We start from the raw sequence: 26,837 nt of genomic DNA on the forward strand, positions 1-26,837 counted from the left end.
TAGGGTCCCCCCTGAGAATGAGGGCTCAGGGGGAGGGGCAAACTTGGGGGGCATAAGGGAAATGATTAAGCTGCGTTTTTCATATTTTCACTTTTAGGAACCTACTGAAGTCTGGAAATTAGGAAGGCAGTGGGCCCTGGGCACTTTCCCCACCCTTTCCCCCCAGCCTTGGGATCCCTCCCTGTGGCCCAGCCTATGTCTGACTGTGCCCTAGTCTCCTCTGGGGCTGGGATCTCTGAGGCACCAAAGCATCACCTATTAAGTAGATGTTGAATGAATGAGTGGGTCTCAGAGTGATGACTGCACACAGGATCCCACCTCCCTCATCACAGCAGCAACCTCCTACTCAAATTTCTTTGGAAGCTGGTCTGCACATTCTGCTTGGCCTCTGGAGGTACTAAGTAAACCTCCCCGTTCATTCATTCACTCAACAAATGTTGATCCAACTCAATGGTTAATGAAAAGAACCTCGGGGTGGGGCTTGAACAAACTGTCCTAATAGCCTTTAGAAGAGACCTTGCTGGGTGCAGCTGTGCAGAGTGGGTCAGGGGACCCAATTTTCCCCCGTGGGGTAGGTAACAGAGGGAACAGGATCTTCCCAGGAGGCAAGAAATGGGTTTTGGTCTTCAAGGGGCAGCAGATTTGGCAAGCTGAAAGCATGCATACCTTCCTGAGCTGGGGAGCTCCTCCCCCAACTGCCCACCGCTTCCCCTCCCTCATTGTGCCCTGAGGAGGGGGTGCAGACACAACACAGACTGGGGGCTTCTGTGAAGCCACAGGCACCACATATTTAAAAAACAACTCATTTACCAAAGAGGCAGGAGAAAGTCAACTGGTTCCAACAGCCCCAGAGAGATGTGACAGTGGTAGGAACCTGACTAGAACAAGCCCCAACCCCCTCCAGGGACCCCAGTACCCAGAGAGGAAACCGACGTAGCCCTAGCCCAGGAAGTCCCTAGGGAGGGGCTGCCATCTCCTCAGCCTGGGATCCTGCCCTGTTGGCCTTAGCAAAAGCCCAGAAGTGTGGCAGGGGCCTCCTCCCAGAACTTTTGTGCTCTGGCATCCAGACCTAGGGCCCCCCAGCATCTCTAGCCCACGAAGCTTTTTCTGGTTTCACTTTTCACTTTGAGTAAATTAAAAGCTGAGAACTGAACAGCCCTTGCCCCCCACCCCCAGGAGCAGAACAATGCACAAATGGGGTAGATTCAGTGCACTGGGCACACACACATTTCAGGAGCGGCAGATGACACAGTGGGCCTTGTCCTCCCTGCCCTTTCCATGGTAGATTGTCAGACATGCAGGCACACTCAGAGGATTTGGCTACTGGCTCCACCATCATAGCACCCCAGGGGGCAGCAAGCATGACAGGCCCTAATCCAGGCTGCCCAGAGCCCTGGGTCTGCTCGGGAACTCTGTCCCCAGGGCAGGGGGGCGGCCTGGGCACTGCGGCTGGCTTTCCTGCAGGTGAGCAAGGTTTTATTCCTGCTCCCCCTTTGGGGCAGGTTCTGATCACGGAGACAGTGACCTCCACTGAGTGTGTGTGTGCAGCCACACCAGGCACCAAGACCACCACCAAACCCATGAGATAAAATCCATACAAACATTTATTGTCCCTGCCTGGGGGTAGAGGAGAGGGACTCAGGATACTGGGGGGCGGGGCTGTGGGCCTTGACAGACAGCCCCCAGGGGAGGCGAAGCTCCAATGGGAAGTGTCCAGAGGCTGAGGGCCTGGGAGCATCTGGAGGGCCAGGCCCTGGGGGCTGGGGGAGGGGCTGGCTCGGTTCCCAGAGGTCAAGGTGTTGGGGTGGGCTGGGGGAGGCCAGTTCCCACCCACCTAGGCCCAGGCTGGGCTGGACTCTTGGGTCCTGGTAGCTGTCAAGGCGCTGGGTGACCACTCCCACCCCCCTCCACCCCATCCCCCAGGAGGGAAGGCAGCACCAGGGTCTTACTCCTCCGGGTGGGGGAAGACAACTGCGCAAGTCATCAGGTTTAAATTAAAAGTAATAAAAATAACAATACAAAAAAAAAAAGACAACCCCTGTCTAAACAAACCCACAACAAGCCCACTTGGCCCATGTGATACCCTGGCAGGTAGGTAAGGGGCGAGGAGCAGGTGGTTTCAGTGACTGGGACACAGCAGGGCCCAGCTTGTGTGCCGGGCGGGTGGTCCCGGCCGAGGCCTGTCGTCGAGTCAGCAGCAGTCTCTAGAAGACAGAGGTCTGGGACAAAGAGGCAGGGAGAACATGAGGGGCCTTGAGGGTGCTGGGTCTCCAGTCTTGGCCACGTGGATAGGGTTAGCTCTCGAGATTTATTGCACTGTTTTGGAAGAGGCCTGGGACTAGAGGATGGGCCAGGGCAGCGGGAGAGGCAGGAGGCGGGTGGGCGGCAGTCACCGCTTGGTCTTGGCGTCTTCTCGAACCTTCCAGATCACCAGGTGCATGCAGGCGCTGGCATCCTCACTGGAGCTGTGGCCGTCCACTGTGGAATGGGCAGAGGGTTAGGGTGGGCCAGCCCTGGGCTTTGGCCCGGCCCAACCCGGCCCGCCACTCACCATTGTCCTGGATGATCTGTCTGAGGTAGTCAGCCATGAGATTCCGCAGGGAGCGCTTGTAGGGGAGGCCCAGGCGGTGAGGGAAGAGCACAGAAGTATCCACCACAGTGCTGTGGATGACCTGTGGGAATGGCCAGCCCATCAGAGACCTCAGGATCCAGGGCCCCAGGAGGGCTGGGCTTCAAAGGTGCCTGTGGCTTGTGGGCATTCCAGAGCAGCCTGCCCAGTCACTGTCCCCACAGCTCCACCGGCCCTCTGAGGACCGAGACTAGGTGGGGACCAGGTTACCTTCAAAGCCAGCAGGTCACTCTCCAGGCTGTGTCCAATGAGGATGGTGTCGGCACTGAACAAGCTCAGCAGGACAGCCTGGACGTCCCGGAGTGAGATGCTTGTGTCAGCGAGGTCAGCCTCGGTTACCCCCGAAAACCTGGGGTAGGAGGGCAGGGGACTTAGGGTGGCTGGAAGGGCACTAGGAATCCCTAACCTGGGAGCTAGGTTGGGGTCAGGGAGACTGGCCCTGGTGGGGCATGGGGTCCCAACCCTGGGATCCCAGGTCCTTGAGGGCCTGGCCGCACCTCGTGTTGTAGTCGACGACCTCATTGTCTGGCTTGACGAAGGTGTCGTAAACGACCTGCATGTCGGTGTCCACCACTGTGATGCGTGTCAGCTCCAGGCCATATGTGGTGTAGGACTGCGGGCAGGGAGGACACAGCTCAGACACAGCCCCAACATGGCCCCACAGACTGGACATCCCCAGCCCAGTGCTCACGACAAGGCTGCCCCTGGACCCTGAACCTTGCAGCAGATGCTGGTCCTGGAAGGTCTCTGGCCTGGGGCCAGCATCTCTGGGGCTGGAGTAGTCGTGAACCAGGCACCCTTCCCCAAAGCCCTCACTGCACTCACAGGGCCCACACAGCCTCCAAGTGCAGAGGGGGGCCTGAGTAAAGCCAGCTATGTCAAGAGCATACGGTGTGTGCTGGGGGTCAGGTGACAGCATCTGCTTGGTGACAGGACAAAAGCCCTTTGTGAGCAGATGCTGGCAAGGCTGAATGAGCCTCAGAGCTACAGACAGCATGACCCACACAAAGGCAAGGACTCGGCTGTTGTTCACGGCTCTTTATCTGCTCTTTATCCTAAAGAGCCCAAAGCCTCAGGAAGGGGAGCCAGGATAGCACCACAGAGCAGCAAGACCCCTGCAACCTGCAGGGGCCACGCGTCCTCAGCAAGTTCCTGTGGTTGTAGCCGGCTGACTCACCATTTCACAGTCGAGGGCGTAGATTCCGGGGTGAGCATCTTCTGGAAGCTCTTTATCAAAGGTCTTCACGAACCCTTCCAGATTTTCCTTGCGTCCGTCCTGCACGTGTTGCTGAGGGTGAGGAGAAGGAAGGTGAAGGTGGCACGTTTGGAGGGCAAGGCAAGGAGGGGGCCTCAGGAAAAGCCAACAAGGCTGGGCTCACAGGGCTAGGCCAGTGCTGGGGGTTTTCATGGACCAAACTCCCCTTTCCAAGGCAGATAAACCAAAGGACAAGAAGCAGACAGCTCAGGGGGACCAGCTCCAGCCAGGACAGGGAGGGGGCTTCCCAGGATGAGGAAGCATCCATCGAGCAGGACCCAGGAGACATACCTTGGCGACTTGGCAGCCCACAGAGCCGATGGCAGCCGAGCAGCACATGTACTGAGTCTCCCAGCCACCAACCGCTGAAAGGGAAACAGTGGGGTCAGTGGCTGTCCCCACGCCTCCTACAAGGAGTTGCTGACACTCACTTTGCCTGGGCTGGCAGGGGCTTCCCAGCAGAGGGGACCCCAGCCCTGGATTGAAGGTGGCCCCTGTGAGGCTGGGGATTCCAGCCCCCTTTCCGGGGGGTGGGCACTGGGCCCTACAGGGGAGTGAAGATTTGGGACAGGAGCAGCCTCACAACCCTGCACGGGCCCTTCCCCAAGTTGGCAGTGAGGATATGTGCAGGTATGGGTACCACGGGGGCCTGCCCGTGGGAAAGCTGCACCCAGGGAACCCTCCACATGTCCCCCAGAGGTGTGTCTGCAGGCAGCCATGGGCACTCGGGCACTCTGGGAGACCCATGAGTCCCCAAGGGTGGGAAGGGTGGGAGCCGGGCCACATAAGCCACTAAGTGAAACCAGCAGCTGCAGGACAGGACAAACCCTTTGTTCCCGAACACCCACGCATTTCTACAAGCGCTTATGCAGAGGAAGGGCGGGTGGGGGCTCCAGGCTGTGGGAGGCCTTTCTTTTATCTGCGTCTGAACATGTGACAGGAAGGTCTTTATGTTACTTTTGTCATAAAGTACAACAAAGGGAAAGAAAATGTAAAAGGGGTGGGGCGGGGCAGAGAGGAGGGGGCCTGCCGGGGTCTCACCTCGGTTTCGCCGGAGCCGCCCCCAGTGATAGTAACATTCTTCTTCCCGTACACAGTGGCCAGAGGGGGACACGAGATACTCCGTGCCACAGCGGCAGCAGACCCTACAAGAGGCTATGGGGTGGGGACAGTGGACAGAAGGGTGAGGTGTCAGGCCCTCTGTCTGCACCCGCCCGCCTGTGCTTTTCCCTCTACTAGGCAGCCTTCCCCTTGCGCCCTCTGTGGAGCATGGGTGGCAGGAGGCAACTCACGGTCCTTGGGGGGCTTGTCCTCAGCAGTGAAGATGACAGCACCCCCTGGTCGCTCAGGGTGCAGGAAGGGGTAGCCGTTCTCCTTGAGCTGGTCCTCGGTGAGCAGGTATTCTTTGAGGCGGCCATACAGGGTGGCCCCTGCAAGTAGACAACCAGGAGAAGTGGTCAGCCCGTGCCGAGGCTGGAGCTGGTATGTAAGGGGTCAGGGAGGGTGGAAGAGTGCCCAGTCCCGCTGTGTCCCAGATGGCTGGGCTGGCCTCCAGAGCCAGACTCACCTTTCAGATCCTCAACCCGGGGGCTGCTCGAGCGACTGATTGAGAAGCTGGTCTTGGCGGCCAGCTTGCCCCCCAGCACTACCTCATGGGACACAACCCTCCGGCCACTGGTTTCTGGAAGGGGGTGAGGGGAAGGGTAAAGCAGGCTCAGACTCCCTCGTCCCTCCCAAGTGCTCCCCCACCTCCACAGTGTTCTGTTCCCAGGAAAGCCCCACCACTGAGTCAGGTGAGGCCCGACCTCATGTGGCAGTCACCCAGCCCCCACCTTAACTCAGGACCAGCAGGCCTTGGCTGCCTGGACGCACCTCTGTCTCCCCTCCATCTCCCCCTGGGTGGGGGTTTTGCCCTCGTAGGGGAATGGAAAGAATTTAACATGAGATCTAATGGCCGTCTATGGGGAGGGGGGGAGCGGGCAGGCTGAGAGCAGAACAGGGAAGCGCCCACTGATGGCTTAATGCGCCCTGGAGAGGCACTGTGAACGCCTTCCAGGGTTAATGCACAGAGCAGGCAGGCAAGCCTCACACTTTGAAGAGGCCACCCCATTAGCGAGCAGACCCTAGATGGAGAGACCCCAGCTGGAGAAGGAGGAGGGTGCTTAAGAGCAAGAAGAGGCTGTTCTCAGGGCACGAGAACAGCTAAGACAGAGCCTGACAGTGGGGCCTGTCTGAGAATCTCACAAGGAGGGTCGCAGCCACCCTCTGCTAGAGGTGTGGGCCTGAAACTTCTAGACGCAACACCTGGGCCACCCTGTCCCACCCAACTTACTGCTGAGACCTGGCACAGTGCTGGGCACCAAGCCCCGCAGCTTCTTGAGGGTGTTCACGGCCACATTCAGGTAGATGTTCTTGCTAGGGCTGCGGTCATATGCCACCTTCTCCTCGTTCAGCGCCTGGGGATGACACACCACTCAAGCCCTGCAGTCCTGGACATCCCAATGGACAGTTCCAGCCCCTCCATCAGGGACTGGGCCCCACACCCCCAGGTGGCCAGCCACCACCTCCCAGGGTCACATACCTTCTCTATGGCTTCCTGGTTGGAGGAGCAGAACTTGAGACATTCCTCAATAAACAGGTTGAGGTATCGTTGGCGGATGACAGTGGGGACTTTGCCCCCGAACTCTTTTGGGATAATGGGCTTCTTTAGACTCTGGAGGGGACACAGAAACAGTGGAGGGTGGCACACCCTTGCCTGGTCTCTGCCATACTTCTCAGAACCCCCGGCAAGTCCCCCACACAGGGGGAGCCTACTAGAAACTGGGCCTCCGTGACCACAGGGGTTGCCCACAGGGGATGACAGGACCACAACAGTATTGACAAGAGGGGAAACTGAGGACAGGGGGAGGGGGAGAGGAAACTGAGGACTGTCCTCTGTCTCCACTCAGTGTTTCTGTAAACTAAAATTGCTCTAAAAAGGGAAAGGCTGTAAATTAAAGGGACAACAGAGGGGCAGGAGGAGGGGAAAGCAAACCTGTGCTGCTAGGTATCATGAGTGGGGCGGAGCAGTTACCTGTAAAGATGGGCTGTGCGCCACGCGCTTGGGGGTGACGGTGTTGGTGGTTTTGGATGCCATGCCCGACAGCGTGCGTGTCTTCAAGGGCTGGCTGCCTGGCTCGAGACCATTGGGAGGCTGGCTGCTGCTGGCCGCAAGGGTCCTCTTGGCACCTGTGGGGGCTGGCGGAGGACAGGGGACATGAGCGCAGAAGGACAGCATGCCCATCACCGAGCTACAGAGCACTAGGTGGCCACGGCCATTCAGCATCAGCAGGATGTGCATCTCGGAGCACAAGGGGAAGGGCCGGGGGCGGCAGCGCAGGCTGTGGAAGGACATTAGGATCTATCTGCTTTGGGGCAAGTCCATCGAGAGCGGGGACACAAAAATGAGGCTGTGGAGGCCAGTGGGGTGGTCTGGCGAGTGTTGGGGGGTGTGGGGAGCCTCTGCCACATGTTCTGGCCCCGACTCCGAGGCATTGACGTCTGAGGGAGGAAAGGCCCTGGCTCCTGGGCTAAGTAAGGACCAGAGGGTCTGGGATGCCTGGCCCGGAAATTGCGACCAGCTGGACTGCCCACCACTGCCTCTATGTTCTGCCTCTCCCTTTGATGAGGTCACAAATGAGACAGTCTCCTGTCCCCAGGGAGGAGGGCTCAAGGCGGGGGTGGGGGGCTGAGGAAGGTGCATCCCCAAGTGTGTGTGCAACAGGTCTGACTAGCTCTGAGCCTGGACTTGGCCCTGATGAAGGGACAGGAGCAGATGAGGAGACCATGGCACAGAGCAGAGGGAGGGCCCAGGGCCCCGGCCCCTGAGTCCTACACCATTGTTGGCTTTACAGGCCACGCAGGAAGGAAGAAAGATGTCAACCAGGTGGAATGTGCACTTTTCAGTTTTTTTTTTTTGTTGTTTTTTTTTAGCTGAGCCATCCCGCCACCTGTTGGCAGCTCACGGCTGCTCAGCTCGGGCTGACTCGAACCGCTGTTGCTCAGAGCTCAAACTCTTGAGCGAGCTCTTAACCAACTGAGCCACTCAGCCGGCCCTACTTTTCAGTTTTGGGGCTCACACAGACACACTTTCCTGCAGTTCAAGTGTGCAGCATCGGATAGGACTCAGAAACTCCAGGACAGCCTACTGGCTCAGGAGAGCTAGGCAGCAGCTAGGAATTTGGGTGCCGCAGCGGTGACCACAGACGGCCAATGCATTGGGCAGGCTTATGAGACTAGATATGTCTCAAATACACACAGTTCAGGGGCATCTCCCGTCCCTGGGCTATAAACCTACAACCATGCCTGTCACTATCAAGTTCTAACTCAGGAGCTCTGGGAGGGAGGGAGGGAGGGAGGGATCAGAGCCTGGAGATGCCAGGGAAAACCAGGGAAGGACTGCATGTCTGTATTTGCAGGACCACCACATGGGGCCCACCCACCCCCCAGCTAGATACTAGAGGGGTGTCTCTGAACTAGCAGCAAAAACATCCCAGAGTGGTGCCGACCTTTGTGCTGGGGAGGCCAAGCCTGCATCTGAAGAGGCCTCCAGGTGGCTCAAGCAGCCCCACCTGGCACATTTCCTCAGCTCCAGGTACCACCAAGTAGAGACACACCACTGAGTATGCAGCCCAACGTTCTGACAAGGCCCAGAGGGAAAAAGTGCCCCTCAGAGCAGGACAAGAAACCAGTACAGCTGCAACCCCTCCCCCAGACCAGCTTCAATTCAATCAAGGCCTGAGCCTGGGCCACTCCTGGGGAGGAGCCTGGGGCCTCAGCCCTGCATACTTACCCCAGGACGCTCCCCCTTCCCAGCACCACTGTCTGGAGCCCAGTGCCCACACTCAGACCAACTCCTGCCAGGCCACTGGCCTCTAACACCCTAGGAACCTGGGGGAGGCAGGGAGGCAAAGACCAGGCAGGGACAGAGAGGGGGGGCCACAGAGTGACCTCTGGTTCAGGGCCTTGGAGGGAGGTGGGAGGTCAGTGCAAAAGAGGCTTGGGTCTGGCAGACATCCCTCAGACTCTCCACAGCCAGCCCCATCCTGCGAATACCAAAGCCCTGAGAAGTCCAGAGCTGCTGGGCACTGTGCCAGGCCTGCTCTAGCCTCCCACTAACAGTCCGGGAGACTATCCCATTTTAGACAAGCACACAGACCCAGCCAGGCCTCACTCAAGGCCACTACCGCCAACACAGTGGGAGCCTGGCCACCATAGACCCCTGCCTTGGGCCTCACCTGTAGCCAGGCGGGGGTTGGGGACGTGGGCTATCCTCCTCTTCTCACCCGGGGCTGAGATGTGGACAGAAGACAGCTTCTCGGCTGGCCGCTGGGCAGCCTGGAGCCAACTGGCCGACTCCCTCTGTGCCTGCTGAGCCCGCCTGTAGCACACCTCCTGGGCGGTTGGTGGCCGGACAGGGGGTGCCGGGCCTCTCCTCACGGGCTCCAGCTGGGTGAGGAGATATTCCGGGGCACAGCTGTATGTCAGAGGCACCCAGAGCAGGCCGCCAGGGGTTGCAGGCTGGTGGTAGGACCATGGGCTGGGCAGTAGGGGCTCCAGGGTTGAGGCTGGGCAGGACACCTCCAGCTCTGCCTTACGAGCTTCCAGATGCCCTGGCAGGAACAGCTCAACACTATGGCCCTCAAACTCACGTTGTCACATTGTCTGGGTGCCAGTGTGGTCCTGCTCTCCCAGCCTCTGGCTTCTGAGAGGCCAAGCCATGCCCTCAGCCCTGATATAGGCACAGGGTGGGTGGGAATCCGTGCCCCCAATTAGACTGGCACATTGATCCAATCCCACTTGATCTAATCTTCTCTGACTGCTTTCCAGAATTCCAGCTCTCCTTTGGGACAGAATCTAAGAGAGCTTCTAGGTACACAGCTTGGGGCCTATCCTCCACCCTCTGTGCTGACAATCTGTCTTGGGGCCACAGGGGAGGGAGCCGAGGCTCAGAGGGGTCTGGCCAAGATCACACAGCACAGCTCAGAGCGAGACAGGGACCAGGCAGTGTGACGGTGAGAGAGCTCACCCACATCTCACTCTCCCTGCTCTGGGCCCTGCTCCGGGCCCTGCTCCCCACAGCACAGAGCACAACTCGGACTGGAGTGGACGTGGGCCCAGGCACTTCCCCGCCAGGACACAAGGAGTGCTGGACCCACATCTGCCAAAGGAACCTATCTGGTTCCACAGATGGGGGTCTCTGACCTCCTTCCCCCCTCATGTGGGACACCAACGTGGACCCTTACCTCCTTGCCATGCTTAGACAGATGAGAGATCCTCCTCTTTTGCCCAGGGAACAAAGTGGTCTGACCCGACTGTTCCTTGTCCTCGGCCTTCTCTTCCTTGGGGGGCTGGAACACACATGTGTCCCTCAGCAAGGCTCCCTCCCCTGGCCTCACCACCCACATCAACACAATGACTCCCAGAGGAAGTGGGGTGGGAAGGGTGGCTCAAGAGGCCATGAGATGGGGGTCTTCACCTCCACCCCAGGAGGTGCTCCCAGCCCTGCCTCACACGGAGGAAACAGACTCAGTGCACCCCAGCCCAGGCCAGCCGAAGTCCTGAGCCTACCTCCCAGGCCTTGCTCAGGGCAAGTTCAGCAGCCGTGCCCCAGCCCTTCCTGGACCACCTGCCTCCTGTTCCCCTCCCTCGCCCACTCACCTACCTACCTACCCACCCTGCCCAGAGCAAGGCTCAAAAATGGAGGAACTAAGAAAAATCATAGGGCAACACCTCAAAGGGCCGTGAACCAGGCGGCTCTAAGGCAGTGGTTCTCAACCTTCCTAATGCTGCGACCCCTCAATACAGTTCCTCATGTTGTGGTGACCCCCAACCATAAAATTATTTTCGTTGCTACTCTATAACTGTAATTTTGCTACTGTTATGAATCGTAATGTATCTTTTTGTTTTCCGATGGTCTTAGGCGACCCCTGTGAAAGGGTCGTTCGACCCCCAAAGGGGTCGCAACCCACAGGTTGAGAACCGCTGCTCTAAGGGATCAAGGAGGCCAGAGTCAGACCCTGTGAACCCCCCACAGAAGCTGCAGGTTTCTGAGGTTCCGGTGTGGGGACTGGCACATTCTGCTGTTGAAAGCAAGCTCCCTCTGGTGGCCAATATGGGAAGACTGGACTCGGAGACCCTGACTGGAGCTGGCAGAGGTTTGGGAGGGAGGGGAGATGGGCTAAATGGGTAAGAGAGAGGAAAGAGAGGAAAGAAAGGAGAGAGATGGGGAGGAGGGGCCAGGGAAGGGAGAGATAGGTAAAGGGGAGGAAAGGATAATGGAAGAAGAGGGAGGGAAGGGGGGCTAGGGTGGGATGAGGGGGGGAGGGAATGGGGTGAGAAAAGAGGAGAGGAATTCTGGTAGAGAGGAAAGGGGATATGGGCTGAGGGGAGAGGGGCTAAGGGGTTGGAAGAAAGGTGAGAATGGCTGGGGGAGGGGGAAGAGGGGTTGGGAGTGCCCAATACCCCACTGCCTGTCCCTCTTGGAGACCAGCTGGTTCGGCTGGAACCCCAGGTGGGCCAGAACCCCGCCAGGTGGACCTTAAGCCAGCATCTTCTTCCTGGACAGGGTGCAGGGTGGCAGCAGTCAGCCACCAAGGGTTCCTGAATTTTGGATGAGTTAGAAGGCCATCTCCATCTCAGCCGCTGACTCCAGTTACAGGGAAACTGGATGGAGTTCCGGCAGCCTGCCTGCCCGAGCCCAGCCCGAATCCAAATCCTCACCTGCTGGGCCAGCCGGCCCCTGTCCTCTGTCTTGACGCAGGTGGACTCATTGAAAATACGCAGGCACTCCTCCATGGGGTCCGAGTCAAAGTCAACCTCTTTCTCCAGGGCTGAATAGTCCACGTCTGTGCCCGCCCCCGAGGAGGAGGAAGAGGAGGAGGCAGAGGAGGAGGGGGAGGAGGAGGAGGAGGACGAGAGGGAGGCCTGACCAGCCTGGTCAACTGAGGGGGGCAGGGAGGCCTTGAGGCGCTTGTGTGGCCACCACATGGCTGAGAGGCCCAGGCTGGAGTCGGAGTCGGAGTCTGAGCTGGAGCTGAGACTGGGGATGGCAGAGGACCGCAGTCCAGGTGTCCTGGACCGTTGGTCCTCGTCCTCGCTCTCGTCCCCAAAGAGTTCTGCATGGCTTAAGGCCCTTGTCTGCAGATTACGGGTGGCCTGGGAGGCGCCCTCGTCCAGCGAGCGGGCCTTCCGCTCTGCGAGTTTCCCTGGTGGGGTCTTCCTGCCCGTCCTGTCTGGCAGCTGGGGGGTGTCCCCATGTATGGGGCTTGGCCCCGGCCAGTCAGGCCGGACTTTCCCTGAGCTGGCCACCAAGGTGGCCAGAGATGGCTTTTTCTTGGTCCCTTGAGGCAGCTCTACCCTGCGCCGGGCGCTGCTGGCCTGTGAGCCCCTCTTGTCCGCACGGGGCCTCCCATGTTCTCTGTCCTTACCCCTGTCTGTCTTCCGGACACTGTCCTTGGGGCCAGAGGCCAGTGGCACCCCACTTTTCTTTTTCTTGGGTTTTCCTTCCTTAGGTCCTCTGTGTTCTTGCAAGGCCCTGGCTAGGGAGTCAGACTTGGCCAGGGACACCCCACCGGGTCCCTTGAGAGGCTGCCCGAGGTCCCCCACATCATACTGCACAGCCATTTCCTTGGTCTCCCGCAGGCCGCCCTCCTCAGTCTCCTGAACCTCCCTGGAGTCCAGCTTCCCAGGGCCCTTGCTCTTGGTGCCTGCCCGAGCCCTTGGGGGGCTGGCGGTGGTAGGCCTGTCCCCTGGAGCTGTGGTAGCATCATCATCTGAATCAGAGAACCTGGCATCACAGCCACCAAAGGGGTCGCAGGGCTTCTTGAGCGCGGGCGTGTAGGGCTCGCTGCTGCCACGGGAGCCCCGGGGCCGCTTGGGGGCCCGGTCGTCCTTGGAGCTGGCCCTGCTAAGAAGCCGGGCGGAGAAGTTGGACAGCGGATCGTACTCCAGGTCCGTGGACGGCTTGGAGTCATCCACCACGTACTTGCCACTGGAGACTGGGCGGTTATACCGCTGGGGCTGGCTCACGGCCTTGGGGACATACTCCAAGGTGCCGCTGCCCCCTCCACTGTGACCCTGAGCCCGGTCCAGAGAGGCCAGCGAGTACTTACTGCCCGGCTCGGCAGGGGAAGCCAGCGGGGTGGGCTGGTAGCTGGCGTCGGGGTTTAACAGGTTGCTGCCACCAGGGTTGTAATCAAAGGACAGAGGGAAGGTGTCCTCGTCCAGGTTGGCGGCTGGGCTGTGGGGCACCAGGGCTGGGACCTCGGCTGGGATGTGCTCACGCGCCGTCTCCAGGAGCTCCTGGTACCGCCGCTGCTCCATCTCCACCTCGGAGCGTACAGCCTCAATGGCCTGGTTGACCAGCTCCAGCTCCAGGATGTCCGAGCGGGGCTCATCCCCTCTGCCCAGGGCGCCATTCTCCCTCTGTACGGGGGGCTTGGGCAGCTCTGGGTTGTATGGGTCATAACCAAGCCCTGGTATAGGAAAAGGGAGGAAACAGTGGTGAGCAGGCCTGTGAGGTAGTGGCCACTGCCTTGACCCAGAGAACTGGCCTTCCAGAACTTAGCGGGGGCCAGGTCTCCAGAACACCCTCACTGAGGCTCTGCCCACACAGCAAGGATCCCAGAGCACCCCTTTACATAGTCTCCAGCCCAGAGAGGCTGACAGGTGGGGCGAGGATGTGCAGAACCCTGGCCTCAGAGATAGCCACAAGGTCAAGGGACTGGCGTGGCCCCTGGGACAACAACTGGAGGGGTAGAGAGTGGACAGACAGGCCCATGAGATCCAGGAGCCAGGGTGAGAAGGCAGTGGGATTCCCACTATGCAGGCCCACACTGAAGCCACATCACATTGCTTCCTACAACTGGGGGTTGGAAATGGGGGTTGGGGGGCTGAAAGGATGGCATGGTGCAGGGGGCGTGACGCCCAGGGACAGGGCAAAGAGACACTCAATGGGGTGGGACAGGAGTGTGTGTGTAGCTCCCCCAGTACAGGGCTGGGGGTGGGAGGGGAGCAGGCAGCCCACCCAGCAGAGTCTGATGCGTACAGGGCTCTGTCCCACACACTGCCCTTAGGAAAGTCTGCTTGGCTGTGCCTGTGCCAGTGAGAAAATGGAAACCATGTGTCCACTGCTAAACAGCACTCGGTAGAAGGATACCCACACACTGTTAACGGAAAACAAGAGGCAGAAGGCAATCTATGGTATGATTCCATGGTCGTAAAAAAAGGAAGAAGTACTGAATGTTCAAAGAATGTCCAATAGTCAGAAATAGTCATAAATGCCTGTATCAATCTGCATAGCCCCACCCCCACCCCCACGGTTGTGGGGCAGATAATTCCTGTGCTGTATCTGGTTCTAGGGCACATTCTAGAGGTCAGCACAGCCCCAGTGGCACCAATGTAAGCACGAACCTCAAGGAAACTCACTTATGGGCAGAGGTGCAGACATTCTTAATGAAACGTGAGCAAATAGTGCCCTCTGAGAAAGGAGTAACGTACTGTATTCAAATATACCAATCTACCATAAATACTCCAGAATTTAAAGAGTGCTCATCACTAGAAATTCTATCAGACACAATTCTGCAGTATCTTTTAAAGAAAACGTCAATAGAGTTAGTTGGTCCCTGCAGCTGAAGAATGACAGCGATTCTCCTGGAGGCCTCCAGGAACCTGCCCTGCTCACACCTGGACATAGCCATGATGCTCAATGTGGACTGTTGGCCTCCAGTGAGTGGTGACCTGGTACAAACACAGCAGCTACAGCAGCCCCAGGAAATTCACGCAGCCTCATTTAGGGAGAAGCCCGTGTGGCTGGCTGCCCGTAGGTGACAACTTTGCAGAGGACAGTGGCTGGGCCTGGGCCGCCTGAGGGGAGGGGACCAGGGAGGGACAGGTTCATTGTAGGGGTGTCGTTCCTATTTTTAAAATTCTATTTGGAAAGAAGGGAAACATGTATCTATGTTTCAGACCATGGAGGGTACCCCAGAGCTGAGTGTGAGAAATGGGAGGTAAAACACCAGGGGACCCAGTGTCAGCAGCAAGGCAGGTGTCAGGGGCACTCCTAGTGCGGAGCAGTCACTTAATGGCCCCCATGTCACAGCTGAGGATGTGGGGCTTGAGAACCCTGGGGTCAGGACTCACAGCCCCTCTACCCTGGTGAGGGACAAGGTGAAATGAGTCCTGAGGGAAGACTAGAGACCCCGACAGGATCAAGGCTGCCCTCCCTCCCAGGCCACCCTGACCCAGGATGGGTCACAAGGCACCAACAGCAGACCCACCCCCAGCCTGGCACCCAGTGTGTGAACAGATAAGAGAGCCAATGAATGCCCTCTCCTCATCCCCTGCAAGTCCCGGCTACCAGCAGAGTGGAGGAGCCTAGGCTACCAGCCATGAGCTGGGGTCACTTACTGGGCATGTCCACAGAGGGGGTCAGTCGGTTGTACTGGGGGGCGAGGGGGAGGGGTGTGTGTGTGTGTGTGTGTGCGCACGCGCGCGCGCCTCCAGTCTACCCTACTGTACCTCTGTATCTCCCTTGTATGGCCAAGGTGGCTCCTGCCCCTCCCTGCCCTCCCAGTGGGGGATGGGAGCAAGGGCCTCCTCCAGGGCAGGTAGGTGGGGCTGATCAGGACACATGCACAGCCCACAAAGGGCCACAGGTCACATGTGAATCAGCCCAGAGGCCTCAGCCCTTTTCAAAGTCAGGAGGTCAGAGTGCAGAGCTCCAGGGATTTCTGATTGGAAAGGAAGGGGTTTCCTCAAGGAGCTTGTGCTTTGGAAGATGAGGCACTATACCCTGAAAGGGAGGCCTACTAAGTCCCTGAGGCTGCCTGGGGAACCAGAGCCTGAGCTCTGGCTTTCTTACTGGGAGCTTGTACTGGCATGTTTGTTTCCTAAGGGCCATTACACCACCTCTACCACCACCAGCCTCTAGGCTGCCCATGAACTCACTTGTCAGGTGGGAAGGGCAGTGCACTGGAGGTCTGAGCTGGCTCACTGGGAAGGGGCATAGCTCCTGGCCGGGGCACCCAGCCCTTAGGCTTAGCAATCAGCTATGCTAATGCAGGGCATCTTCAATCCCAGTTGGAGGCTGCCTTCCTCAAAACAAAAGAAACCACCCCAAGCAGGCCTGAGGCAAGGTCCTGATCCTGCCCCTCTGGGGCCTGTTTCCCCACTGGTATTTGAGCCTTCCTCAACAGCCTGAGGACCTCTATACAGGTCTGGAAGTGTTGAGCATACAGCTGCAAGGGGGCTCTGCTGCAGCCTGAGGCTTAGAGGTAAGCGCACAGGATCAGAGCTTGGTCCCTGAAGCAGGTGGCACCCAGCCCCCACAAGGTTACCTGAGGCGGGGAGAACACAAGCACAGAAAGTATTGTTCATGCCATCTAGCCTTCTGCCTCAGAAGGCCAGGTTCCCTGCCCCCAGGACCCATCGGAGCTCGAGAAGCTGCCCAGAAAATGTTTCTCAAGCTGTCTGGTGTCCTGGGGGCCCTGCCTGCCCACTGGTGGGGGTGTCAGAAGGCAACTGACAGGTGACCCTCGAGGTATGGGTGACCCTCGAGGTTGGGAAGGGCCATCAGCACCTTGGAAGGCATCTTCCAATTACTGGGGATTAATTTGGGTGAAAGTAAACATGCTCCTTTGGGGGTTCACACCAGGTAAGCGTGCCTCTGGTAAACAAGATTAATTAAGCTGTTTTTCAGAAAAAAGAACGATCTGGGAATGACTGGAAAAGCCCTCAAAGGTCTGTGGGCCTTACACTCTTAGGAGAAGTCAGACCCCTGGGCCTGGTTCCTGTCCCCCACTCCAGGGAAAGTGAGGGGCCAGCTGCTACCCAGCTCCATTCCAGGGATACCCACAAGGTGAAGGGCCTGCCTGGCAGTCACTTGAGGGATGTCCCTTGGGAAGGCCCCTCGCCAGGTCAGGGGAGGAAAAAGACGGCCCCCACTGCCCACCTTCACCTGGCCATCTGGCTCTGTGCACCCAGCACCCGCACACCCACCAGGACCTGGCCTGGCTGAAGGAGAGAACCGTACCTCTCCTGGCTGCAGGGCCACAAGTGGCTCCCCCAGTGACCTCACCCCAGTGACTCTCTGATCATCAGCTTCTGGGACAGACATCAGCATAGTGGACACCAGGCCTGCTTCCCCTAGCTTCTTGGGCGGTGGGACCCTGGGTGGGAAACCTGTATGGACATAGCTACAGAGCTGGGGAAAGGACGCCGCCAACCCCCAACAGGCTGACCCACAAACAAGACACATGGGAGGCCTTCAACAGGTCCTGGCAGCCACCTCCAACCCCTCCAGGCCTGGCGTCTGCTCCCATCACACCCTCTGCTCCAGAAAACTCCCGCACCCTTCCCTAACTGCTGCACGTAGAGTCAATGACAAGACATGGAGCGTGAAGACTCCACTTAGGGAGGATGTAACCCCACTGTCTCTGGTTTCTGAAGGCCTGGCCATCATCACCCACACCTCTTCTCTCCCTAGTCTGCCCAAGGTCTGAAGATAAGCCCAGGACTGCACAGGGGCCCTGCCCCCAGCTTTGTGTCTGGTAAAACATCAGCAGGGATTCCTCCACCAAACCAGGTGGTGGTCACAGTCTGCTGGTCCCTCCGCCCCCAGTGGCGTGGCAGGGACACCAGGAGGAGACACAGTCCCTGCTAAACAAGAGATAAGCAGGGACACAAGGGCTAGTCATGGTGGAGAGACTAGACCCACCCTGGGTGGCAGAGGTCTTAAGGTGGAGCCAGAAGACCAAGGACATTCCCTAAGGCCAAAGTGGTGAAACTGGCTTGGGCCCCTGGCCAGCTCGGCTCAGCAGGAATGCAGAGTGGCAGGCTGAGAGCTCAGGAGGTTAGGGCACCCCACATTTGGGACTTTTCTGGGACATCGGCTCTGGCCGACACTGCCCCCAAAGGCTACCCCCAATAGAGGGCAGAGTAGCCCCCCAGGTCCTCAGAGTCCAGCTGCTACACCTTCCATCCTGGCCCAGCTTCTCTGCTCCTGGCAGCCTCCCCCTACCCCAGTTCTGGACATCGGCGTGCCCCACCAAACAGGCCAGGAGCCTGAAGCCCAGGGGCGAAGGTACCTGGCCACTCACTCTGAACCAGAGAGAGCCCCACACTGCCCAGGGCACCTGACACCCAGAGAGGGAACAGGGCAGACACCAGGAACGTGCTCCCAGGTGTACATGGGGGACATCTGATACAAGTCACTGCTGAGGCTGGGCTGCGCCTACAGAAGCAGGGTCTGGGGCTCTCCTCCCCGCCTTGCGGGGTCCACCCCTGCCTCTGGGGCGGTTGACTGTCGCTGGAGGGCCCAGGACACACTGGCTCAAGGCTCAGACCCCGAAAGCCCCAGGGCTTTCTCTCAGCTCTAGAACCTCCACCCCAGAAGCAGTGCAAGGCCAGGGCCTCAGCGCAGGTGGCTCCACACAGCCAGCTACAAGGGAAGGACAAGAGGGTCCCGAGCCAGACCTGGGGCCACCACCAAGCCCGCTCCCTCCACACCCCCAGGGCCACCCTGGTGTCAGTCATCACACAGACTGTGGGACCACCCTTCTCTCTGGGGTCAGGCGGCCCTTGAAACACCTACCACTTGGGGCCAAGCAGCCAGGATTGTAATGACAGGCTATGCTTCAAAACCCACAGAAACATACAGGATGGTATAAAGCTCAGGGACAGAGCCACAGGGCGGGGCTGCAAGGGCCTGTCCTCCTTGGCACATCTCCATCCTCACAGTCCGTGACAACGTGAATTGCTTCCGTGGGCCCACTGAAAAAAGCTTCAAAATAGTGCTCCCATTTTTTGTGGCCCCGGTGCATTTCCAACTCCCCAAACACGTGGGTTTCCAGTGGTTGCTTCTGAGGTCACTTCCCCCACCGTGCAGGTTCCCCCAAAGCACTCCCAGCCTAGAGGCCTAGCAACCCACAGCACCTTCCGATGTTCCAAGTGAAGTCAGGTGGGGGCGCAGTCCCTAGCCAGGGAGGACAGAAGGCTGCTGCTCTCATGGCGTTCCTGGGACATGGGGCCAAGGTGAGGGGGAGCCGGTTGCATCCCCTAAGAAACAATCCACACACTGGGGTCACACGTGAGCACAGTGGCTTTTATTGACTCCTCAGGCAGGTGCCACAGAGGGAGTGATGCAGGGCTGGCTCCTGAAACGGTGCCCACACCCCTGCTCTGTGAGGGCTCTCTGGGCCACTGCCGAAGGAGGGGACACTGGTCTCTCTCGACAAGTGACTATGATGTGTGACCGTCAACTGGGTAGGGATGGATCTGGCCTCGTGGACACATAGGGACAAGCACCACCAGGATGTGCCTGGAGTGAATATGGTCCAGTGCCCTCGGGACACTCCCCCATCACCTTCCAGGCCCTGCCTACTCCTGGCCCCTCCCATTCAGCAGTTCAACACACTGACGGCCTGGCTCCTCTCTGCACCTGAGCTGGCCAGTACAAATGTCTGCAAAGGTCTGTGGGATGAATAAGTGAATGAATAAACGAATGAAAGAAAGAAATACCGACCGAGAACCACGGGCCCCTCAATGCCTGGAGCATGTCCACTCCCGCAGACACAGGCCTCTGTGGCGATCAGAAGCGACAGTCGCTGCAGGACATACAGGTCTCAGCAGCCACACGAAAAAGTTAACTGGCTCTGAGTCCCCCCACCTCTCCGTCTTTGGGGCAGACTAGCTGGACCGTGGCAGCACTCCCAGGGCCTGTGCTAGAGAAGGACAAGTTACAAGTCAGTGTGACAATAGGGACGCCTGCCAGGCCTGCTGGGGGTGGCAGTAATGCCCCTCCAAACCAGAGCACGAGAACATTCCAGGCCTTTCACTGCTCTTCCTGCCTAGGATCCTGGAAGAAATTGCTGCTGGCCTCCCAACCCGCTTCCAGCTACCAGGTAAAACTCCTACTCATCCTTCAAAGCCCAGCTCAGTAACACTTGCTGGAGGTCACACACTCGACTTAACTATAAGCCAACTGCTCTCTAGTGGATCCTAGCCTGTGTCTATAATGTTAGACATCCTTCCTTTGCTTTCAAGGCCCCCCTGCTTGGTCCACAGTTATGTACTAAATTCATACACCCAGAAGAACCCTTGGAGGGCCCCAGGGTCGGCTCCTGATTTGATAGACAATATGGAGGCCGGGTGTACCAAAGCTTGTGGAATAGCCAGTCCCCCACCCCCCCCACCCCAAAGAACCCAGGTTTGGGCCCTGTCAGCCTCCCATCTCGCTCCCCTCCAGCAAGCTGAAGCGGCAGGCAGAGGGGTGCTCACCCCGCAATGCCCCTCAGCCTTGAATCCTGCCTGCCAACAATGCGGCCCTGTGGATACGTACTCCCCACAGCTGTCTCCAGAAAACCCATTGCCCCCAAACTGCCGGCACACATGCCTGCTTCCTCAAACGGCGCAGGTTGACCACCACAGGACTCCTGAAGACGCAGCCATCACAAAGGAGGACAGTGGCCAGGACATGCCTCCGTAATAGTCGGGCCAGGTGTGCCCTGACTGGCCCCAACCTGTGCTCTTTCCACACTTTCCATTTCCTTCTGTGTCCCTCTCTGTGTTATGAATCAGATCACACCAGCCAGAATCCACCTGCTGCAAGCTCAAAAAATAACAAACCCAATTCCTGGGCACCCACCACTCAGCTTACAAGCCATCTGCTGGAAATTATTTTGTAACAGGAATTCCGATGGCATCGGGGGGTGGAGGACAGCAAAGCAGGAAGCAGTGTTTCTGCAACACAGCCACCTCAGATGGCTGCACTGTTCGTTGAGACCAATTTTGCAGAAGAGATAACCGAGGCCAATAACACTGACTAGCTGGAAGCCAGGCCACCTCTCCCAGGCCAGGCTCTTGGCATAATAGAAAGTAAAGCCAAAATGCCTTCACTTGTGGCCCCACTCCATCACAGCGGCTGAAAACCTGCTGGACATCCCACCTCTTCTCTGGAGCCCTTGAAGGACTTGGGGTGCCACATCCAAGCCCCCCACAGGAGTCCCCTGAGCCCTCGCAGCTGGCTAGGCAGTCCCCCAACACCATCTGGGTGCTTGGGCTCCTGTGCCTCTGGCATCTGGGCCTGAGGAGCTGGGGGAGGCAGTGCTTTTCAGGGTCTGTCTCTTCCCTGTAGGCCTCGGCCAGCTTGCCTATCCCATTCCCAAATACACAATAGGACAGTGCTGGGACATTGATTACATCAGCATCACTGACATTTGAGACTGGATAAATCTGTGTGTAGCAGAAGGGGCCATCCCAGGCACTGTGGGGTGTCAAGCAGCATCCCTGGCCCCCCACTTACTCAATGCCAGGAGTACTCCCAGTTGTGACAACCACAGATGTCCCCAGACATGGCCCAGTGTCCCCTGGGGGGGGGGGGGGGGGGAGACTCATCCAGGTGAGAAGCTGCACAGCTAATATGCATACTCCGCATGACACATCCACGTCCCTCCTAGAGCAGCCGCCTTCCCAGGCCCCTCTGTACATCCCACCCACTCACCTCCCACTTCCAAGTAGCCTGAGCCCAGGCTGAGGTCACCCATTGAAGCCTTGGCCCAGAGTGAGACACATTGCTGTATTAATCGACACTAAGCAAATAATCCTAATACCCAATCCTGGATCCGGGTGAGAAAGCAGGTTTTTAAAGCTCCCAAGCCATCCAGAGGAGCTGTCCGGTGTGGGAACCACAGACTGGCGATGGTCTTTCCTCACTGGGGACTGTGGGACCTCAGAAAACAGAATCTAACTTAATCAGTGCAGCAGGATGATAATTTTGGTGAAAAGATACAAAGATTTTGTTTTTAAGGCTGAGAAAAAACAAAGCAAGATGGCATACACAGGACTTGGGCCATGTACAAAATATATATATATTTTTTTACTTTCCGGTATTCTCCAGTGTTTTAAAAATGAACATTAGGGCCGGCCAAGTGGCTCAGTTGGTTAAGAGTTGGCTTAAGAGCACAAGCTCTGAGCAACAGGGCCGCTGGTTCGATTCCCACATGGGCCAGTGATGCTGCGCCCGAGCTGAGCTGTCGCTGAGCTGCCAAAAGGTGGCAGGATGGCTCACTGGTATAACAACAAGATTGCCTGTTCAATGGTGGGCGTACAACTAAGACTGAACTTGGCACCTTGAGCTGAGCTGCCACCCGGATGGCTCAGTGGGTACAGCATGTGCTCTTAACAGCAAGTGCTCTTAACAGCAAGACTGCTGGTTCGACTCCCGCATAGGAAGGTGGCTACACCCACTCGCAACTAATATTGAACACAGCACCTTGAGCTTAGAGGCCACGAGCTGCTGACAGGAAGCCAGATGGCAACTGGCGCCCTCCACAACAAAGATTGAAGAACAACAACTTGGTTGGGTCCTTTCTCCAATTCCCCAACACTGTTCCCCTCCCCCAATTCCCCAATAAAATCTTTTTAAAAAAGAACATTACTCTGAGTCCTGAAAAAATGTGCTTTGAATGGAGGAGGTCTGTGCAGGGCTGAATTACAAGTTCTATTCACCAGTGATAGCTAGTATGAGAGGTGAACTTAGCGCTGCCCACATTGACAAAAAAAGGACTGTTTTGACAAGCCCCGGCACCTTTAGGCTAATCCCCCCTTTACAGAAAAATCAAGAACAGAATAATAGAACCAACCACCCACCGGTGCCAGCAGTAGTGAAGACTCCTCCTCTGGGAGGTCCCAAACTTCAATCCCCTGAGCCTGGTGGCCCCGGTTCCCTTGGGACTAGAGCTTCCTGGGGACAGGGAAGCGATGCTTAAAAAGTGGCCTCAACAAGAAAAGAAACAGCCCATGACCAGCTCCCACCCTAGACAAAGTGGGAGGCACCACTGCCCAGCCCAAGGCCACACTGACCGCCAGCTAGCAAAAACACTGCAGTCCTCTAGCCCTGGCCAGGCCTCCCAACAGAAAAGCAATACTGCTCACTGCTGGGCTCCTCAGTATCAGTTCTTTCCCTGGAAGTGGAGAGCCGACCACAGTGGCTCACTTTCCAGGAAAGCACATTTTGTTCTGTCTCTGGAGAGACCCTCACAGGGCAGTGAGAAGTCGCCTACATGAAATCTGCCAACACCAGACCCAGGGAAGCAGCTGAGGGGCAGCGAGGACAGGGGCCTGCCTGTTCCAGCAGCTGCACCCTTATGTTCCAAGTCAGCTCGTGGAGAAATAAAACAATACTGACCCGCTGCTGGGAAGTGCTTGTTTCTCTAGCTCCATCCTCCCTTCCTTAGGGAAGCAGGGCTTGCTCTCAGGATGCCAGACCACAAAGGGCCACTGGGAGTCTAATCTGAGGCCTGGGGGAGAGAGCTTCCCAGAGAGCTGCTGCTGTCAATGACACCGTCACCCAGATGGGGCTCCCTGCCTTCCATTTTGAGCCAGGCCTTCCTTCAAGCCTATCCTCAGGTTTCAGAGCTCAAGTCCTGTGATTCCGACTTTCCCAGGTCTCACTGCTACCTGCCAGCCCCAGGGCAGAGCACTGAGCCCAACACACAATGAATGCCCCGTGTGTGGGGGACCTGCAAGTGACGAGCAGGCCAAGGTCTGGCCGCCTGCATTCAATCCCATGTCCCCCACTTACCAGCCATGCACACACAGGCTACTGGCTTCCCATTTCTGGGTCTGTTTCCTCATTTAAGAGGTGGAGACAATCATCCCTACCATTGTTGGAAGGAAACACAGAGAAGAGAGCCTGCCAGAGCAAGTGCTGCCATAGCCAGCACTACCAAACCCAAGTTTGGAGGCACTGGGTGGCGAGAGGATGACTGGATCTGAAGGGCCAGAAGGAAGAGGATCCCTGCCCAGCCCCCTCATGGGCCTCAGACGGCCATTGGCCCAAGGCCAGAGGTGCTGGGCCACACAGGGACCCCGGCATTCTATCTGCAAGCAGCTCCCACCCAGCACCTTGGCAATCCTGCTAACTGCTTAAAAATGAGCCCAGGCAAACCTGGCCCAGACCACCCCTGCCAGAGCCTCTTGCCTGGGACATGCACATCTGGTCACAAGTGGATTGGCCGAAACCTGGACTGCTACAGCCTCTTCAAGCCAGATAGGGAACTGGGCTTTAAAAAATCTGGAGCAGGAGACGCTGAAGGGAAGGGGGAGGTCTAGACACACACTGTCCCCTGGCATCCTCGGAGAGCGGCTACATGAGCATGCCATGGAGGAGGAAACAGAGGGTCAGAGAGGACCCACAGCAAGAAAGAGGCTGAGCTGGGATCTGACCCCAGCCCCACCACAGGAAGAGGTGGCATTCTATAGCAGGTCTTCTATCACAAGCCTCAATCAGAGGCCTTCCTGCCATGTCCCCCAGATGGGAAGAGGTCTGCTCATTCCCACCTGCAAAAGGAAAATGCAGAAGTACCGGGGTAAGGGAAAATCACTTGCATTTTTTTTCCCATGGGAAAGTGGGGCAGACAGGACTGCATCACCAAATGAGCTCTCAAAAATTATCCTTTGGGGGCCGGCCGAGTGGCGCGGTGGTTAAGAACTGGCTTGGGATGCCAGAGAACCCTGGTTCGGATCCCACATATGAGGGCCAGTGACACTGCCCTCTACAGCTAAGATGCTGAACAACAGCTCAGCCTGGAACTGGGCTGCCCTGAGTCGCTGGCGATGGCATAACCTGCAGTCCCCTGTTGCAGTGGGTTGCCATGGGCTCCCGTATGTAGCCAGCAGCCAGTGTGAGCGGCCAGCAGCCGCAGTGAGCGGCCGTCCAGAAACCGGCTACTGATCTGCCTTGCCTGGGAAGAGCGCAATGATGGTGTCAACTTGGGCCAGTGAAGCAACATCCTCCACAACTAGACTGAAGAACAAAAGTACAGCAACTTGTCTGTTCCCCTTCCCCCAATTCCTCAGCGCTGTTCCCCTCCCCCAATTCCCCAATAAAATCTTTTAAAAAAAAAAAAAGATCCTTTGGGAAATGAACTGGCCATTTGTGATGGAGAAAGAAATCAGAAGACTGGCTTGGCATGGGAGGAAGATGCAAGGAGAGAAATTAATGCTAAAGTTGGGACGCCTTGAAGGCAACACAAACACTGGGAGGCAAGTCAGAACATCAGTGGTAAAGAAAGTGGTCCTGCCCTGTTTGTCCCAGTGGTGAGGAACCCAGAAGCCAAGCTCTGCAGAATACCGTGTACAATGCCAGTAAGTAAATAAATGGAGTCAAGAAACCAGGCTTTTAGCAGGATAAAAACAAACCACGTGAGCTGGGTGTCACCACCTCGGAGAAGCCTCCCACGTGCACTTTCTTCTCTGCTGACTTCCCAGACCCCACCAAAGCTGGGGGTAAGGTACCACCTATGTTAGAAGCTCTGAATGCCCCTCCCTGCACAGGTGTGGACTCAAGACAGCGACTGCTTGATTCCAGCCAGCTGCCCGTCAGCTGCAGGTGCCCAAGTTCTAAGCAAATTTATAAAGTAAATCTGAGAACATTCTACCTTCATTTTTTTTCCTGGCGAAATAGGAAAACAGGCCCATTATGTAAACCTACCAAGGGTGCTTTTTTTTTTTAAAGAAGGTTCTAATATGAGAATTGTTGTTTTATGGAGAAATAGAAAATATTTGAAACTGAGACAGAATGAGATCTGGGTCTGATGGGAAGAGAGAGCCAGTCCTGAAAGACAGAGGTCACCAGTGGGAGCCTGAACTTCCCTGGAAAGGAATGACGCCACACTTAATCCTCCCTCCAAGCCTTTCCTTGTCATGCCCCCCTTTTCCCATTCTTACCGTCTCAGCTCAAATCCCACACCTCCTACAAGACCTGCCCAATCCCTCGCAGCTCTCACCAAACTCAGCTGTGACACTGACAATCATCTCGATGATGTTATGTGTAGTCCACTAACATTCTCTGCTCAACCAGAAACAAGGCATTCCTAGGAAGCCTATCCCTTTCCCATCTCTGTTAAGTAGGTTTAACTTACACCCTGTGCAGTCGCGTCTGACATTGTTTGACACACAGTAAATACTCCTAAATAAGACGCCGCCGGGAAAGTAGCACGGAAGTAAACAAGAGCTGCCGCAAGGACTAGGGGTCCGGGAAAGCAGCGGGAATGGTTCTCCCTCCCCAGGAGCTCAGGCGCGAATAATGGCAGAAAGTGTCCTGGGCCTGCCAGCCAGCGTCAGCCGCGGTGGGCTTGCGTTATCTCACTCCACCCTCGCAACACCTCTAGGAGGGCATGTTCTCTTGTTTACATTTCACACTCATGAAAACGGAGATCCTGAGACTCGCACCGGGCCCCAAGATGGGTGATCCCGTTCCCGGCTGGGGGACGTTGCCCGCGAGCGTGTGGGGAGGGGGCTGGGCCGGGAACGGGGTCCGGCGAAGCCCCGGCGGTGGAGTCGAGGCACGGGCCAGAAGCTGAGCCCGGGGAAGGCAAGCGGGCGGGCATTACCTGCTGCGGGGAGTGTCGCTCCGCCGCCGCCGGGCGCGCCCGAGCCCCGGGCCCCGCGGTGCCGGAAATGGCAGTAGGGCCGCCGGCAAGGACCCCCGGGCGCCCCAGACCAATAGGGGCAGTCGATGGCCCGGAAGAAGCCAGTGGAACGTAGCATGGTCCGTCCCGCAACGAGGCCCAGGTCCGGAGCTGCCAGGGTCCCCGGACCCCTCACTGGCGCCGCGGTCGGCGCCACCCGCGCCTCACGGACCCCTCCGCCGCCATCTTATTCAGAGGTCCCGGGAGGCCCCCGGGACGCAAGGAGCCCCGGGAGCGGCTGTCCGCAGCGCGCCTGATCAAAAACTCTTACTCTCGCGGGACCGAAGAGGGTCACGAGCCCATGGGCCGTGACAGGCGGCCGCGAGAGAAAGGGTGGAGGGTGCAGACTGTCCTGCCTGAGGCATCCGGGAGTTTTGCCGGCGCCACCGCCAGGTCCTCCGCGAGGGCGGCAGCGCCATCTTGAACCTAAGTCAGGGGCTGC

The 26,837-nt window shown here is 57.7% G+C and overlaps 1 protein-coding gene across 2 annotated transcripts; it reads right to left on the reverse strand.

Moving 5' to 3' along the window:
- Window positions 1-1,586: 1,586 nt before the first annotated feature.
- Window positions 1,587-26,837, reverse strand: REXO1 (RNA exonuclease 1 homolog). 2 transcript variants are annotated; one of them, XM_019657469.1, is made up of 17 exons: window positions 26,318-26,837; window positions 11,646-13,399; window positions 10,169-10,273; window positions 9,161-9,371; window positions 6,958-7,121; window positions 6,466-6,597; window positions 6,217-6,340; window positions 5,452-5,565; window positions 5,177-5,314; window positions 4,926-5,039; window positions 4,176-4,249; window positions 3,807-3,917; window positions 3,127-3,242; window positions 2,840-2,978; window positions 2,552-2,672; window positions 2,394-2,478; window positions 1,587-2,219 (listed from the first exon to the last, which is right to left on the reverse strand). In XM_019657469.1, exons 1-17 carry the CDS (start codon window positions 26,472-26,474, stop codon window positions 2,192-2,194), a joined length of 3,687 nt encoding a protein of 1,228 aa, XP_019513014.1. In that variant the 5' UTR covers window positions 26,475-26,837; the 3' UTR covers window positions 1,587-2,191. The 2 variants fall into 2 exon arrangements, with proteins under 2 accessions (XP_019513014.1, XP_019513015.1); XM_019657470.1 differs by having other exon boundaries at window positions 1,587-2,478; window positions 26,318-26,834.

The sequence above is a fragment of the Hipposideros armiger genome, unplaced genomic scaffold, assembly GCF_001890085.2.
Source record: "Hipposideros armiger isolate ML-2016 unplaced genomic scaffold, ASM189008v1 scaffold_275, whole genome shotgun sequence".
Classification (NCBI taxonomy): domain Eukaryota; kingdom Metazoa; phylum Chordata; class Mammalia; order Chiroptera; family Hipposideridae; genus Hipposideros; species Hipposideros armiger.